Below are 15,681 nucleotides of genomic sequence, written 5' to 3'. Positions count from 1 at the left end.
GATAAAGAAAGTGTGGTACATCCAGACAATGGAATATTATGGAGCACTGAAAAGAAACGAGCTATTAAGTTATGAAAAGACATGGAGGAAACTTAGTGCATTTTACTTACTAAAAGAAGCCAGTCTGAAAAGGCTACTTATTATATGATTCCAACTCTATGACACTCTGGAAAAGACAAAATGGAGACAATAAAAAGATCAGTGGTTGCCAGGGTTTGGGGTGGGAAGGGATGAATAGGCAGATTGCAGAGGACTTTTAGGGTAGTGAAAATACTCTGTATGAAGCCATAATGATGAATACATGTCATTATACATTTTTCTAAACCCTCAGAATATACGACACCAAGAGTGAACCTTAATGTAAACTATGGACTTTGGGTGATTATGATTTGTCAATGTAAGTCCATCAGTTGTAACAAATATACCTTTCTTCTGGAGAATGTTGATAATGGGAGAAGTTCCCTTCAATTTTGCTGTGAACCTTAAACTGCTCTAGAAAAGATAAAGTCTTTTTTTTTTTTAAGACTATTTATTCATGAAAGACAGAGAGAGAGTGGCAGAGGGAGATGCAGGCTCCCTGCGAAGAACCCAATGCAGGACTTGATCCTGGATCCTGGGATCACGCCCTGAGCTGAAGGCAGATGTTCAACCGTTGAGCCACCCAGGCGTCCCAAGACAAAGTCTTAATAAAAACAAAAATAACACTAATTAAAAAAAAACACTAATTCCAACATATGTATCCTCACAAGGCTAGAGCCTGTTGATTTTCTTTTATGTTGAAAAATATTAAACATTTCCTCATTCTTTGTATATTGAGTAATTTTGGATTTTATCTTGTACACTTCAAAAATTATGCATGTGACTCTGGGTCTTGCTCAAATCCTATGGAGAATGTTGATTTTGTTTATTTGTTTCTGTTTGGTTGTTTTTTGTTTTGTTTTGTGTTTGTTTGTTTCAACAGGGCTCAGGTAGGTCCAAACCACAATTTCCTACCTACCTTCTGTGGGCTGTGATTCTAATGGGCTGTAGGCTTTGCTATCATAGTCATCTTGTGACTGTCTGAAGACTGGGATGGAAGTGGATTAAGGAAACAGACAAAACAAACCCCCCCACTTTCTCTGATCTGTAGGAACATCTTTCTTGTTTCTGGGATGAGAAATACATGGTTTCTCTTGAAGCTCTATCTTCATCTGCTACATAGTGGTGGGTTTCAGGCTACCTTTCATTCCTAGCCAGGAGATGCAGGGTAACAATTAGGAAACTTACTTCCGATTTGGTGGTTCTTTGACTTCTGATTTCCTTCCCTAATAATCCTGCTACCATTTACTTTTCAGCATCCTTAGATAGATGTTCCATTCATTCTGCCTAGGTTTTAGTTGCATTTCAGTGGGAGAAATGGAATGGAATGTGTTTTCTATATTTTTAAAAAAGATCTTATTTATTCATTCATGAGAGTCACAGAAAAAGAGGCAGAGACACAGGCAGAGGGAGGAGAAGCAGGCTCCATGAAGGGAACGCCATGTGGGACTCGATCCTGGGAATCTGGGATCACACCCTGAGCCAAAGGCAAATGCTCAACCGCTAAGCCACCCGGGCATCCTTGTTTTCTCCATTTTGACAAGAATTGCAACTTTCTGGTTTTATTACTGAGTATTATATATATATATATATATTTTTTTTTTTGTATAAGTCATCTGTCAGATATATGTATTGTGAATATTATTCTCTCAGTTTGTGGCTTACCTATTCAATTTCTTAATGGTATCTTTTGATGAGCAAAAGCCTTTAATTTTGTTGAAGTCTATTTCAACAATTTTTTCTTCTGATTAATGCTCTTTGGGTCTTTTGTTGAAAAAAATCTTTGTCTCCTCTAAGTCTGCAAAGATATTCCCTTATGTTTTCTTTTTTTAACTTCCTTTTCCCCCCTGCTTATGGAGATATAATTGACATATAATATAGTATCCAGTTTAAAGTGTATAACATAAAAAAAATAAAAAAAATAAAGTGTATAACATAACCTGATATATGTATATATTATGAACTGATTACCACAAATAAGTTACTATCTATCACCTCACATAGTTATAATTTTTTTTCTTGTGATGAGAACTTTTAAGATTTACTTTGTTAGGGATCCCTGGGTGGCGCAGCGGTTTGGCGCCTGCCTTTGGCCCAGGGCGCGATCCTGGAGACCGGCTCCCGGTGCATGGAGCCTGCTTCTCCCTCTGCCTGTGTCTCTGCCTCTCTCTCTCTCTTTGACTATCATAAATAAATAAAAATTAAAAAAAAAGATTTACTTTGTTAGTAACTTTCAAATAAACAATATATTATTGTTCACTATAGTTGCCTAATGTTTTCTGTTATAAGCTTTATCATTTTTGCTCTTATGTGTAGGTCTGATCCATTTGATTTAATTTTGCTTATGGTGTAAGGTAGAAATCAAGGTTCATCTTTTGTCTATATATTTATCTAGTTGTTCCAGCCCTATTCATTGATTTTACTCATATATATTAAAACCTAATTTTATCTTTTCTCTATTTTTAAATGCATTATTTAATGTTTTACTTTAAATTACAAATCACAAAATCTGTTAAATAATTATATTTCAATATAATTGATTTCCTTTGAAACTCTTAATTTCCTTTGTATTGTATTTTATGCCCTTCAAATTATATTTTGAGAGTGGGTCCATAAGCTTTACAAGATTACCAAAGGTGTCCAAGGCACACATATGTTAAGAATCCCTGGTGAGGTGGAAAAACACTTAGCTTTACAATCAAAGAGGCCTAGGTTTAAATGTCCATTTGCTGCTTCCTAGCTCTGTGACCTTGGGTACATCATTTAACCTTTATTCACCTTCCATACTTACACAGATTCAATAAATGTCTATTGAGCACCTACTACCAGCTACTATATTAAATCCACAAGATTTAATGCAGACAGATGGAGATAACCTTTCCTGTACAAAGTTTACAACTGGATGGAGGAGGCAAGTGAGTCAAGGGGTCATTACACAACACTGTGATAAGTGCTTTGATAGCAGAAAGACAAAAAACTATGGGAACTTGGGGGTGGGATTCCCAACCCAGACTTGTGGAGTTAGGAAAGATTTCCAGATAAGGATGCTAAACATCTCAGGGATAAGTGGACATTAGCCAAGCAAAGGGTGAGAAGACTATCCAGGTAGGGGGTTGTACCCTTAAGAGACATGGGGATGGGGAGAAAGGGCCAATAACAGAAGGCACGACTGCAGATGGGGTCAGACTGAAGAGTTTTGTAGCCATCGTCAAGACATGAGTTTCAACCCAAGAGAAATGGGAGGTCAAGTCATTGACGGGTTTTAATCATTGATAGGTTATGACAAGATCAGAATACATTTTTAAAATTCTATACTACAAGCATCACCACTGGAGACAGGAAGAATGATTTGGAGATTATTGGAGGAATCCTGTTGAGAGAAGGTGAGTGTCTGGCTTGTGCCAATGGGGATGGAGAAGAATGTATGGATTTGGGAGACAATTAGGAGGTAAACTCAATGAAGTGTGTATCGGAGGCTCTGGGGAATGAGGGAGATAGGGCCATCCCAGATTTCTGGTTGGACCAACAGGATGAACGGTGGCACCATTCACTGGAAAAAGAGCAGGTTTACAGGAGAGCATAAAGTCAGATTTGAATTTATGGGTGTGAAGTGACTGAGTAAGGATGTGAAGCAGACTTCTGGCCATATTGGCCAGAGAAGTGGAAGGGGGCTTGGGATGGGAAGCCATCGGTTTCCGTACGGGAAGATGCCACAGGCAGCATTCCTTTTTTCCTCCCGACCTTCGTTCAACAGCTGTTGAAGATGTACGATGCGCGGGATGTTGGGGATACAGCGGTGGACCCGAAGACTGGGTTTCTGCCCCTAACCAGTTCGCCGTTTACCTCTCCCGACTTGTTCTTAATCTGCAAGATGAAAATAATAACGGGATCAAATGAAATGAGGTGACGTGACGACACCTGCTCTTCTGATTTCTACGTCTGTTGCTCGCCCCCCAGGGCGGGAAGCGAGGACACCTCGGGCACCGTGGCTTTGGGATCCTTCCCCTCAGGCTCTTCCGCGCAGGCGCCCGGGCCCGCCCCGGGTGGGGTGGGGTGGGGTGGGGTGGGGGTGGGGCGGGCCCGAACCTGAGCCTTCTTCCCCGGGGCCAGGACCCGGCCGCGCGGAGGGTGCGGGCGGCCCGTGACGTCATCAAGCTGCGCAGCCCGCAGGGCGGGACCCGAGCGCGACAGCGCGGCCGGCGGACCCGGCTGGCTGGTGGGGAAACGAAACTGAGGGAGGAGGCGGCGGCTCTGGCAGCGGCAGGGCCAGGCCTGGTGGCGGCGGCGGCAACGGCGGCCTGACCCCCGCCTCTCCGCTCCCAGGCAGCTCACTCTCTCCCCTCAGCGTGAGTGCCGACGCGCGGCCCGGGGGGAGCGAGCGGGCGGGCGGGCGCGCGGGCTTAGCATCCTTCCCCCTCCACCGCCGCCTCGGCCGCGCACCGGCGGTGGTGACCCTCGCCGCCCCTCCCCCCCGCTTCCTTCAGCCCTCCCCGCCCCCACCCGCCCTCCGGCTCCCGGCAGCCCGAGTCGCCGCCGACGAACGTCTGTGCGCACACATTCACACACTCACGTTGTTTTCAAATGAAAAGACTGGCTGGGAGAGCTGCGACCTCCTCTCGCTCCGTGGATAAGGGTGGCAGTGCCAAACCGACACCTTGGGAGAGACGACTGGACAGGGGGTGTGAGCCCCTGCCTTGAGGGAGCAGCGGCTAGAAACAGGCCTTGCGGCTTCCACGTAGAAGTTCGCTGCCGGGGCACGTTCCTCTGGCCTGTGCGGGTCACTTGAGCGGGCCACTGGTTAAGGTGTGCGGCCTTCCCTCCTGCGCCTCAGGTTTTCCCAATGGAAAATGAGAGCGTCGGAGTAGATGATTTGGAAGGCCCCGATCCAAGGTGGCCTGGGGAGGAGCATCAGTATCTCCTGCCTTTCACACAACTCTTTACTCTCCCACCCCACCCCCCTTTTTTTGCACCCACCCCAACGCAGTCCACGTTGAGTTTCCCGTGCTTGCAGTCTCCCAGAGTCGCTAAGAATCAGATGGCCCTTTTTGCTTTTGTTAGGGGCCTTTTTTTTTGGCGGGGGCGGCATTTAAGACGATGGCTTAAAGTGAAACGTGGTCTTGCTTTCTCTTTGTTCAGCGTCCCCCGTTCTTCCTTCCCCAGGATAACCCCTGCCTGTGGCTAGTAAGAGAGATTGCCTCCTTAGAATAAGATCATGCATTGGGTTGACTGGCTCATCCTTGAGTTGTAGAGAAGCGAAACATGTGACTCAGGGTTTTGTGAGGTTGAGGGCATCAGCGGTGTCTTTGCCTTGCGTTGCTCTCTGGCTGCTGTGTCCGTGTCCGTGTTAAAAGCCTGTTTTGTCACTCTGCACCTCCCCTTCTTCAAGGAAGTGCAGCCCAGTTGGTCACCCACCTGTCTGCTCTTACGTTTTGAGTTCTTTCTCTGAGTCTTCTTCTAGCCCATCAGTTGTATGTGAACCACACCCGATTCACTACTGCTCTCGCTTGCTCTTTAACTTGATCATTCCTTAAGGTTTCAAAATGTCACAATCACTTCATTCCATCTATTTTTTCCCCTCAATCTTACCTCTCATGTACCTACCCATGGGCATGGATAATGGTGACCTGGTACCTGATTGTTTCCATTCTTTTTTCATGGAGGTGTGTTGGTGTTCTTAAAATTATTATTATTATTTTTTATTTTATTATTTATGATAGTCACAGAGAGAGAGAGAGAGGCAGAGGGAGAAGCAGGCTCCATGCACCGGGAGCCCGATGTGGGATTCGATCCCGGGTCTCCAGGATTGTGCCCTGGGCCAAAGGTAGGCGCTAAACCGCTGCGCCACCCAGGGATCCCTCTTAAAATTATTTTCACACCAGAGTCCTATGATACGGCTACCTCTGGTTTCAATAACTTTCCCACTCTTCTGTTTCCTGAGTCCTAAGTAACCACTGCTTCCATTCCTTACCCTCACTGAAAACTCCCAATTCTTTCATGTTTTCAAACATCCTGAAATAAACCAAAACCAGTATTCGTATTATATTGTGTAACCTCTTAATTGTCTGGATAAAAATTATAATGGTGATGGAGCAGTCATTCTGGGATGGTTCCTTCACCTTGTAAATATTGGTTGATACTCATTAGGTTTCATAATTAATGTCCAGTATACACATGGCCAATGTTGCATGAAAAGTATAGAATAATAAGTACCCAAGACCTTTTACCCCCCTGTGGCTTGTGACTTTTTGATATCTGACATCAAGGCCCTGAGGCCTCTCAGTTTGTGAGCACCACACATTTTCCAGTAAAACGAACAGCTATTATTGAAGACTAGAGCTTGGCTAGCGTCCTTCCTGGACCTCAGTTTGAGAAACTGGCACTGGAATCTGTTTGGAATTGCCAAATCCCATCCCTTTGATGATTTATATTTTGGAATCCCTACTCTGATCCTAGTGGCTCTGACAAGGGCAGCTGACTATCTGGATTTATGGTTGCAGTAACAATGAGGAGGAGAAATGATCCAGAATGCACTGCCCCTATCAAGAAACAGAAGAAAAGAGTTGCAGAGCTTGCCCTGAACCTGAGCTCTACGTCTGATGACGAACCTCCCTCTTCTGTCAATCATGGAGCAAAAGGTATGCTTGCCCATGTGATGTGAAGCCACTGGCCATCTGGTTATTTGAATCCCAGGTGCCTGAATTGGGCAGAACACGGTCAGCTACCCCTTGAGGGAAGTTGAGCAAGTTCTACAGAGAGATGTTGGCTCTAGCCTCTCTTCCCTTCTGCTAGTCTACTAAGAATGGCAACTTGTTTTAGATAAAAAATTGGAATGTTAACAGTACTGTCTTAGTTCTGTGGCTAGTCTTGCAGTAGGTGGCACTCTTTTGCTGCCTTCCAACCAGTTGGAAGTAGTGGTGAGCACTGAGTGCCCTGTGCTGTTAATTGCTGCTAATGATCCTGGGGCTCTTTCACAGGGGATGGACTCTTGGCTGCACGAGCTGACCTAATTCCCCTCAGGTTTTTGCATTCTGTTTTCTCAATTCCCTCAGCTGTTGTGATCAGAAACACCCAAATGAGTTGGAGTATTCACTGTTGACACTAAGCTCAAAAGATTTCACTGATCTGGTTGAAACTAACATTTTACTCTGCCTGTTTTTTAGGGTTATGGACATACAATGTCCATAGATGCCTTTCTGTGAAAGAAATTGTAGAGTGCCTAGGAGCTTGCTTGCCTCAAAGACCAAGCAATTAGAAGCAGCTCTATTTGCATTTACCTTGACTTGCCAGCTTTATTCATTTCCTGGGGCTGCTGAAACAAAGTACCACAAACTTAGATGGCTTATAACAACAGAATTTTATTCTCCATAGTTCTGGATGCTACGTGTCTGAAATCCAGGTGTCAGCAGGGCCACGCTCTCTCCGAAGGCTCTTGGGAAGAATCCTTCCTGCCTCTTCTAGCTTCTGGTGGTTGCTGGCAGTCTGTGGTATTCTTGGCTTATTGCAGCATAACTCCAGTCTTTGCCTCTGTGTTCTCTCTGTGTAGGTCTGTTGGAAATTTTCCTTTTCTTATAAGGGCATCAGTCATTGAATCAGGGCCCACCCTAATCTAGTATGATATTATTTTAACTTGATTACATCTACAAAGACCATATTTCTAAACGTCATGTTCCTTGGTCCTGTCCTTCCAAAAAGGGACACTATTCAACCCGAACAACAGCAGTTTTGCATTTGGGGATCCTTTGCTGGATTACTAATAAATTAGAATGAAATTTAGTAACAGATTGGTAACTGAAAGGGTGTGAAGCATCCTTTGAGAGTGGCAGGAAGTACTATTTTTACAAGTGGTAGGCTAATTGAAGGGCAGTTACTCCTCAGTTGTGCTGAGAAGCTGGTTCAGAGAAGCTTAACAGGCAGTACAGCTGAAAGCATTTGGTGCAGCTGTGGTCCCAGTTGAATAAGAGACTCTTATAACCTTGTGTGTGGAGATATGAGTGCCTTTAAAGTTGTCACCGTGGATTCCAGGCTTTATGTAATTGAGGTTACTACATGGGGGGGCAAAAACATATTGGGTGTAGTGGCTCTAGGGACTGTTGAAGAAAGGGAGTTTTGTTTTTCACCTGGGATTTTTTTCTTTTTCTTTTTCTTTTCTTTTCTTTTTTTTTCACCTGGGATTTGAGCAGCATGGTGAAGGTAGAGTCTCCTTAGGTAGAGCTACCTGGGTTATTGGGAAAGGTGGCCTACAATGGAAGAAGGGAGAGCACATCTGGGAGAATAAATGTACTCAGGTGTTGAGGTATCTAGTTCTAAGCAGATCTCAGGGGGCATCTTTTTGAAGCATACCTCCCTCACAGGTAGAGGGAGGTATGGTTAAGGATCTTTTAAAGGAATCAGTCTGATTTAAATTTCAGGCTTTTAAAATTGAGATTATCCACCCCCCCCCCATTTCCCTTAATTATACCAAGTAGCTTTAACCTTTTCTGGAAGTAGCACCATGTGATTCAGTTAGGATTGACTACTGCTCTTGTGAGTACAGGATGGAAATCTAAATGGCCAGTACTTTGTATGAGTTTGGCAATAGGCCATTTGGTCTTTTTTTTTTTTTTTTTTTTTTTAAGAGGGAATGAGAGAGAGAGGGAGGGAGGGGCCGAGGGAGAGAGAGAGACTCTTAAGTAGGCCCCACGCAGAGCCTGATGTGGGGCTCAGTCTTACGACCCTGGGATCATGACCCGAGCCGAAATCAAGAGTCAATGACAAACCTACTGAGCCACCCAGAGGTCCCTGGTCCTTTTTATTTTTCAGAAAATGAGGCAGGAGGCAGAGGCAAATAAACATTGTTAGATTTCCCTGTTAGCTTATTTTAGCTTTAGTATTGTCACAAAAACAGAGCTGGGGGATCCCTGGGTGGCGCAGTGGTTTGGCGCCTGCCTTTGGCCCAGGGCGCGATCCTGGAGACCCGGGATCGAATCCCACATCGGGCTCCCAGTGCATGGAGCCTGCTTCTCCCTCTGCCTGTGTCTCTGCCTCTCTCTCTCTCTCTGTGACTATCATAAAAAAAAAAAAAAAAAAAAAAAAAAAAAAAAAAAAAAAAAACAGAGCTGGGGGTCTGGTGTCTTCATCAGCAAGATTGCTCTCTGTGACATTCCACCCACCCCATACCTGGCATGGAATAAATGCTCCATAAATATTTACTGAATAGAATTTATCGAAGGCAACAGTAGTATCTTTTCCAAGAAGCTTAAAATGTTTTACCTTTTTCTTTTTAAAGATTTTATTTATTTATTCATGATAGGCAGAGACACAGGCCAGAGGGAGGAGCAGGCTCCATGCAGGGAGCCTGATGCGGAACTCGATCCCGGGACTCCAGGACCACGCCCTGGGCCAAAGGCAGGCGCTGAACTGATGAGCCACCCAGGGATCCCTGCTTTACCTTTTTCATTTTGCCTATCTCTCCTCCATTCTATAGAAGATCATTTCATTAAATACTTAGCATTTATATTATCTCTGTTTGAAGTTGGCTTTTTTTTTTTTTTTAAAGATTTTATATATTTGAGAGCACAAGTAAAGGGGCAGGGAGAAGGTTTCCTCCCCCCGCCAGGCAGGGAGCCCGATGTAGGGCTCAATCTCAGAGCCCCAGGATCATGACCTGAGCCCCCCAAGTGTCCCCTGGACAGTGCCCCGGTAGCTTACTGTCTTGTTAGACTACATATCCACTGAAATTTATATGCAGCTTTCCTAGTCAAGTCATTGGATTAAAGCAAATGTGTTTCCTTTTGCTTCGACCACTTCCACCTGGACATACTGCTGAATAGATGATTGAAAGATGCTCTTAAGGGAGTACGTAGAAAAAAAAAAAGATAGTTACTATTTCTGTCTTTCTGGGCCTTATTTGTACCTTTCTCTGCTAGATCAGTGTGATGACTCATTAATAAATCTATTTAGTTTAATCAGTTTGTTTATTTTACTTTATTGACAAGGTAAGTACATTGCCAGGTCAAAGATTGATGTCTGACCAGAGTAAAGAATAAAAGGGATAATGTAATGGCCACTGTGGCATCCTGTGTTCTTTTGAGTATTTTAGGCAGAGTTTGAAGGCATTTTAAAGCCTAAATAAACTCTTGGAAATTCACTATTAAATAACAACCTTCTGAAGTAAGAAGAGGCAGAGAGAGGTCATTTTGTTCTTTTTGGTTGTTTCTCTCAGGGAAACTGTGGTCTAGACTCCAAGATAATTTCCTTTTATCCTTAGCTGTATATCCAGTGTGGGCTCCTGGCCCTCCCACAGCGTGTTGCTTTGGAAGTTGCCAGGCCCTTTTGCTGGCACCACACTAGTTAGTGCCTTCCCCTCCACCAGGTTTAATTCTTCCCTAAATAGGCTATTCTCCCTGAAACACCATCGCTTTCTTGTCAGCCCAGATTCATGACCTTAATCAAAAACTTCCTTTATCGGTATCTGTTTAAATTGCTCTAACGAGTTACCATTTTGTCTGACATGAAGGAGAAATTGAGTCTTTAAACAGGAATGAGTATATTCCACAGCAGTTGTTAGGCAGGATGTGATATTTATTAAAATCCATAATTTATTCTTTTGTATCTGTGTGCTGCTCACCTTGGCCATTAGTGGGTGGAGCTGCCCCTCCGTATGTGTTGTCACTGTCATTTTTAATCTTGGCATGTTTGCCCTACTGTTCTATTGCCATGTAAAAAAATTTGCCCTACTGTTCTGTTGCTATGTGAATAATTTTGAACTTTTCTTCTTTAAAATGACTTAAGAGTAATGATATTTAACAGGTGGAGAAGAAATCTTAAATGAAAACTCTAAATAATATTTTGGGCTTTCTGTTAGGTTTTGAAGGGGAGTTCACGGGAAGGTAAATGGTAATGCCACCCAGCTTTGGCAAGTTCTTAATGAAACTAATCATTTTAATAGACTGACCTTATTGCTTCTGTTAATTTATATCTTCATTACAAAATTGCTCTGTGTTTGCTGAATTCTTACCAGTCTTGGGGGATGAAATCTCCTCTTTAGTTATTGCTGCAGCCATAATGGTTGTCTTCTTTCCATCTGAAAAGAGTGGCCCTGAAGGCCCAGGGGTGAAAGTGGTCAATGGCTGTGGCTGTTGTGGACATTAGGACTAATCTAGGCAACTTTGTCTTAAATCATGTCAGGCTAAGAATTGACTTCAAATACCATAAGAAATAAAAGAAATAAGGCTTACCCAGCACACTTTCTTGGTCTCACAAAGAAATGCTTAGTAGGATGGTATTTTAGCTTCCATTCAGCTTCACTCTCAGAACCTGTACAGACATCTGCACATGAGGTAACACCTAGGGAGGAGGAATGGAGTGGAAAGATCTTTGTCCCAGACTCTGGTGTTGATATTTTATACCAGATTCACCACTGATTTGCCTAATGAGCCCTCCACCCAAATTTGGTTCTCCCTGTCATTTTGGTCCAAGAGTGTTATGAAGACAAAGAAAACAGAAGATTTCTCTCTGAGATCTGAGGGTGGTTTGTACCCTGCATTTGGAGGGATAGTATACCATTGATGTGTGCCCACTGATGGGTCCTCAAGCAAACCTAATTGCCTGGTAACCACCTAGAGCTGGGCCAAGGGCATACTCTCCTTTGAAGGATACCAGGTTTTCCTAACCTTTTCACAGGTAGACCTATGAATCCCCAGAAAGCTGGTGAAAAGAATAGTACTGATTTAACATTGTAGCTTCTCGTCAGTCAGGACCCTGGATACCTGGGCTTCACAGAAAGAAACTTGAGGGCTCTGCTCAGGGAGCTACCCACATTCCTGGTACCCCTTCTTTCTTCAATCAGTACAGATTGAAGGCAGGGAAGCAACAGAGTGAAGAGAAATCTGCACCTTTGGAAGCATAGTTCTTCAGCATGTGGGCCCTCTCTTGTAGAGTGCATCTCTTCCCCTGCATGGGAGATTATAGATGAGAGACCCAGCATTAGTCTTGAGCCACTTGAGTGGTCTTTCCCCTTAGATCTGCTGTCCTCTCAAGATTGGTCTGGAAGGAACCAAATTCTTCTCAAGGCTTGGCATGGTACTTCATTTCTTTATAGCTTTATTTTTTAAACTCTAAGTTTCAAATGAATATATTCTTATTTCTCACACAGAAAATGCAGAAAAGTACAAAACAGAAAATAAATATAACCTCACCTCACAGTTTCCATGGTTACTCATTGTTAATGTTCTGGGTTTTTCCTTCTGAGTGGCACTCTCTGGCACTCTGTGACATGTGCTGCGTTGGTCTATGTAAACAAGTTGGCTCCTTATTGAGGGAATTGGATAGGTTCCTTAAGAGGAAGGGGTAGGGGTGCCTGAATGCCTCTATTAAGTGTCTACCTTCCATTCAGGTCATGATCCTAGGGTCCTGGGATTGAGTCCTGACCTGCATTGGGCTCTCTTCTCAGTGGGGAGTCTGCTTGTCTGTCCCTCCTCCTTGCTTGTGCTCTCTCTCTCTCTCTCTCTCAAATAAATAGTCTTAAGAAAAAAACAAGAGGAAGGGGTAGATTTGGTGCCTCTCATCTAGGGATATTCTCAACCAAAATTTCTCCTTGCTAATTGCTTAGGAGCCAGAATGTTGGTTTTCAGTTTATTCTAATTTTTTCAAACATGTTCCTCGGCCTTTTCTTTCTTGTGCAAAGTGTTATATTCTTAAAAGAAAATGCATATTTATTTTAGCTATCTGATTTTTTTCAAAGTTTTATTATTTTATATTTTTTCCATCAACCAATCTAAGTTATTTAAGCTATCTCCTACCATAAGCAAAGGGATGGAAGGTGGAGCTTAAAGTCCCATATACTTTTCTGGTCCTCCTGCAGAGTCATGGTCCAAACCAGTGCTGTGGTCCACACTGGGTAGTGGTCCAGATTCTCTTTATTAATTTTCATAGCCAGTTGGAAGTGGATTCACATGAGAGTTCATGGAATGGAGTGTGAACCATCTCCCCCGAGAAAGGGCTTGGACCTGATGAAGAGATAGTCATAGGCAGCGAACTCGAGGCTCTATATGCTCTCCAGGTGTGACTTCAGGGAGACGTTCAGCATACTCACTCCCTCACTGGTGAGCTCTACGAAGTAGGGGAGTGTTTTCCACATCTGAGCTGAGCCCTCCTCATTGCTGTGAGCACCACTCAACATGGACTGCCCCAGCTATGCCCCAGACCTACCTAGCAGCCTAGAAACCCAAGACCCAGCTGTCACTACCATTTTTGACCTGGACCTTAGTTATTTGATTTTTAAACTCTGTGAGGGTAGGAATATTTCTTTAGGAGAGTGCCCCATTGTGTATGGCATTGACCTTTTATAGAACATGTCCTGAGCCAAAGTTATTGTCTAATCAATTCGACAATACCAGTGTTTTGTTCTATGACAGGTCTGACAGATGTCCTATATCAGCCTACTGGTCAGAGGGGTGGGGAACTGGGAGTTCTTAAATAGTAGTCCAAGGAAGGCCCAATTCTCTGTTAAGATAATTGATATTTTGGTACTCATGCTTAAATTCTTTGTTGTTTAACCTTTTTAAAAAAAAAATTAAAGACTTAATTTTTTTTTTAAATGGCACCAGGTTATAAAGCAGCTTTATTTATTTGTTTATTTATTTAAAGCAGCTTTATTTAAGACCATCTTTGTCAAAGTTTTAATCCTGGAACAAAATTAAATGTACCTAAATGGGACTCAAGCTTTTTTTGGTAATAGCACAGAGTTTGTCCTATGGGTATTATTATTTTCAAGTTTTTTATATGACATTACTGAACAGAAAATTTAAGTATGTTACAACTCCTAGATTACTTTGAACATGCCTCATTCTGTAAACAAATGTATTAGTAATTAATATATTGTTGTCAATCAAGACTTAAAATTTTTTTAAAATTCACTGTAGTGAGTACTTAATTTTTGTTAAGTGGAAAGACTCGGTCCAGGTGTTGGAGATAGAAAGTTGAGTGTGACACAGTTCTTGCTCTCCAGGAGTGACCCTGTCCAGTGGGATGCTGTTTGTGATGGGTGCTGTGCTGGTGGTAGTGCTGCTCCTAGAGCACAGTGTGAGGGAGAATTGGGCCTGGGGTGCTAGGAAGGTTTTGCTCTTCTCAAATGCTAACCCTTAACAAATTTGTGTTCTCATGGGGAAGTGGAGGGATCAGTGCAGATAGGCTTTAGAATTATGATGTAATTGCAAGTTATGAATACCTGAATAGTGACCGTCATTGAATTATTTTCATGGCTGGCTTTCCTTAACACCTCCCACAAGCAGCCAGGCTTTGTATAGACATCTCTTCTCAGATTTCCTTTCTTCCTTAATGGAATTGTGCTAGTCGGTTTCTTTTTATATTTATTTTAAATATTAATAGGTAGTATATTCACATGGTTCATAAATCAAAAAATATAAAAAGAGAGTAAATGTAAACTCCACTGATACAAAATGTAAATCAAATGGCATGTTTTTCACTTTGACTCGTTCCAAGTGATCATTTTGGTATTCTGTATCCATGCTTCAACCCCTGCATATGTGGATAATCATTTTTATTTGATGATCTTCTATATATTTCCTTCTAAAAGCTTTTTTTGCCATTACAAGAAACATAAATACATATTCTTAGTTTCTCTCTTTATTTATTTTATTTATTTTTTTTAGTTTCTCTCTTTAGTACACGAGTTAGGGTATCGTGTTTCATGCATATAGTCTAGCTCTTCTGTTCGTTCGACAGCGTGTCTTGGTGATCTACCAATTGCAGTGCATAGAGAGCAGAGGCTCCCAGGTTTTTTTGGTCCTTGGTATCCTCAGCGTTGCCTTAACTTTTTCACCATGCTCCAGGCCAAAAACAATACCTAAAAGTCATATTACTAAGTATTTAGGTCCAAATAACAAGCATTTATAGCCTAACAACTAATATATCTTTGAAAGAAAAATATGTGTAAGTTGAAAAAAATTTGATTTTATTCTTAAATAAGTACAGTTACTTATTAAGGAAATGTGTACACTGTTGAGCACTGAATAACATCTTAAGCTTTGGGATGAGATTAGACACCACCATCTTCATTTTCTGCTCTGCGTGCCTCCTGATTTATAATTTATACCAGCTTCAATGGGAATATACAGAAATTATTAAGCAGATTTTCGAGATACAGTCTCTTTCCAAATTTGGTTGGGTTTGCCTAAGAAATGACCTGAATAAACTGTATCGTATTGAAATAGCTTTCAAGTTAAGGAATTCATATATCAATAAAAGAGAGGGGAAAAGCCAGACAGACATAGTGAATATTTAGAGCTTGAGTCATGCCACTTTGAACCAGGAGACAGGTAATCGACCACTTCTGGCAGCTGGTAAGGTGATCTTGTTTAGAGTCCTTTGGTAACAAGGTTGTTCACCATGAAGATAATAGTTTAACTTACTCAGGCCACCAGCTTCCTCCTAGAACATTTAGTTGTAGCTCCTCTATCCAGGTGATGCTGCTCCATAAGCACCTTCCCTCTTCCCTGTCCTTCCTCTCTTTTCCCTCTTCCTGCTCTTTTTCCTTCCTTCTCACCCTTCTCTCATCCCTTGCTCTTCTTACACCTTTCCCCCGTTAGCCAGCTCTTCTCCGAG

At 42.6% G+C, this 15,681-nt stretch overlaps 1 protein-coding gene, 1 long non-coding RNA gene and 1 pseudogene across 2 annotated transcripts in view; 1 reads left to right on the top strand and 2 right to left on the bottom strand.

Moving 5' to 3' along the window:
• Window positions 1-3,315: 3,315 nt before the first annotated feature.
• LOC121492732 lies at window positions 3,316-5,328 on the bottom strand. The gene is made up of 2 exons (XR_005988267.1): window positions 4,649-5,328; window positions 3,316-3,942 (listed from the first exon to the last, which is right to left on the bottom strand). It is a non-coding gene; the product is annotated as an uncharacterized LOC121492732 (long non-coding RNA).
• CMTR1 (cap methyltransferase 1) overlaps window positions 4,225-15,681 on the top strand; it is a 51,222-nt gene continuing 39,765 nt past the window's right edge. Inside the window, exons 1-2 of the mRNA XM_041757877.1 lie at window positions 4,225-4,424; window positions 6,576-6,713. Of these exons, the coding sequence (XP_041613811.1) occupies window positions 6,581-6,713 (133 nt within the window). The 5' untranslated portion in view covers window positions 4,225-4,424; window positions 6,576-6,580. The remainder of the gene's footprint in view (window positions 4,425-6,575; window positions 6,714-15,681) is intronic.
• LOC121471830 lies at window positions 12,978-13,306 on the bottom strand (annotated as a pseudogene).

This window comes from Vulpes lagopus, chromosome 1 (assembly GCF_018345385.1).
Source record: "Vulpes lagopus strain Blue_001 chromosome 1, ASM1834538v1, whole genome shotgun sequence".
NCBI lineage: Eukaryota > Metazoa > Chordata > Mammalia > Carnivora > Canidae > Vulpes > Vulpes lagopus.
This window is presented reverse-complemented; position numbering and strand designations above follow the sequence as displayed.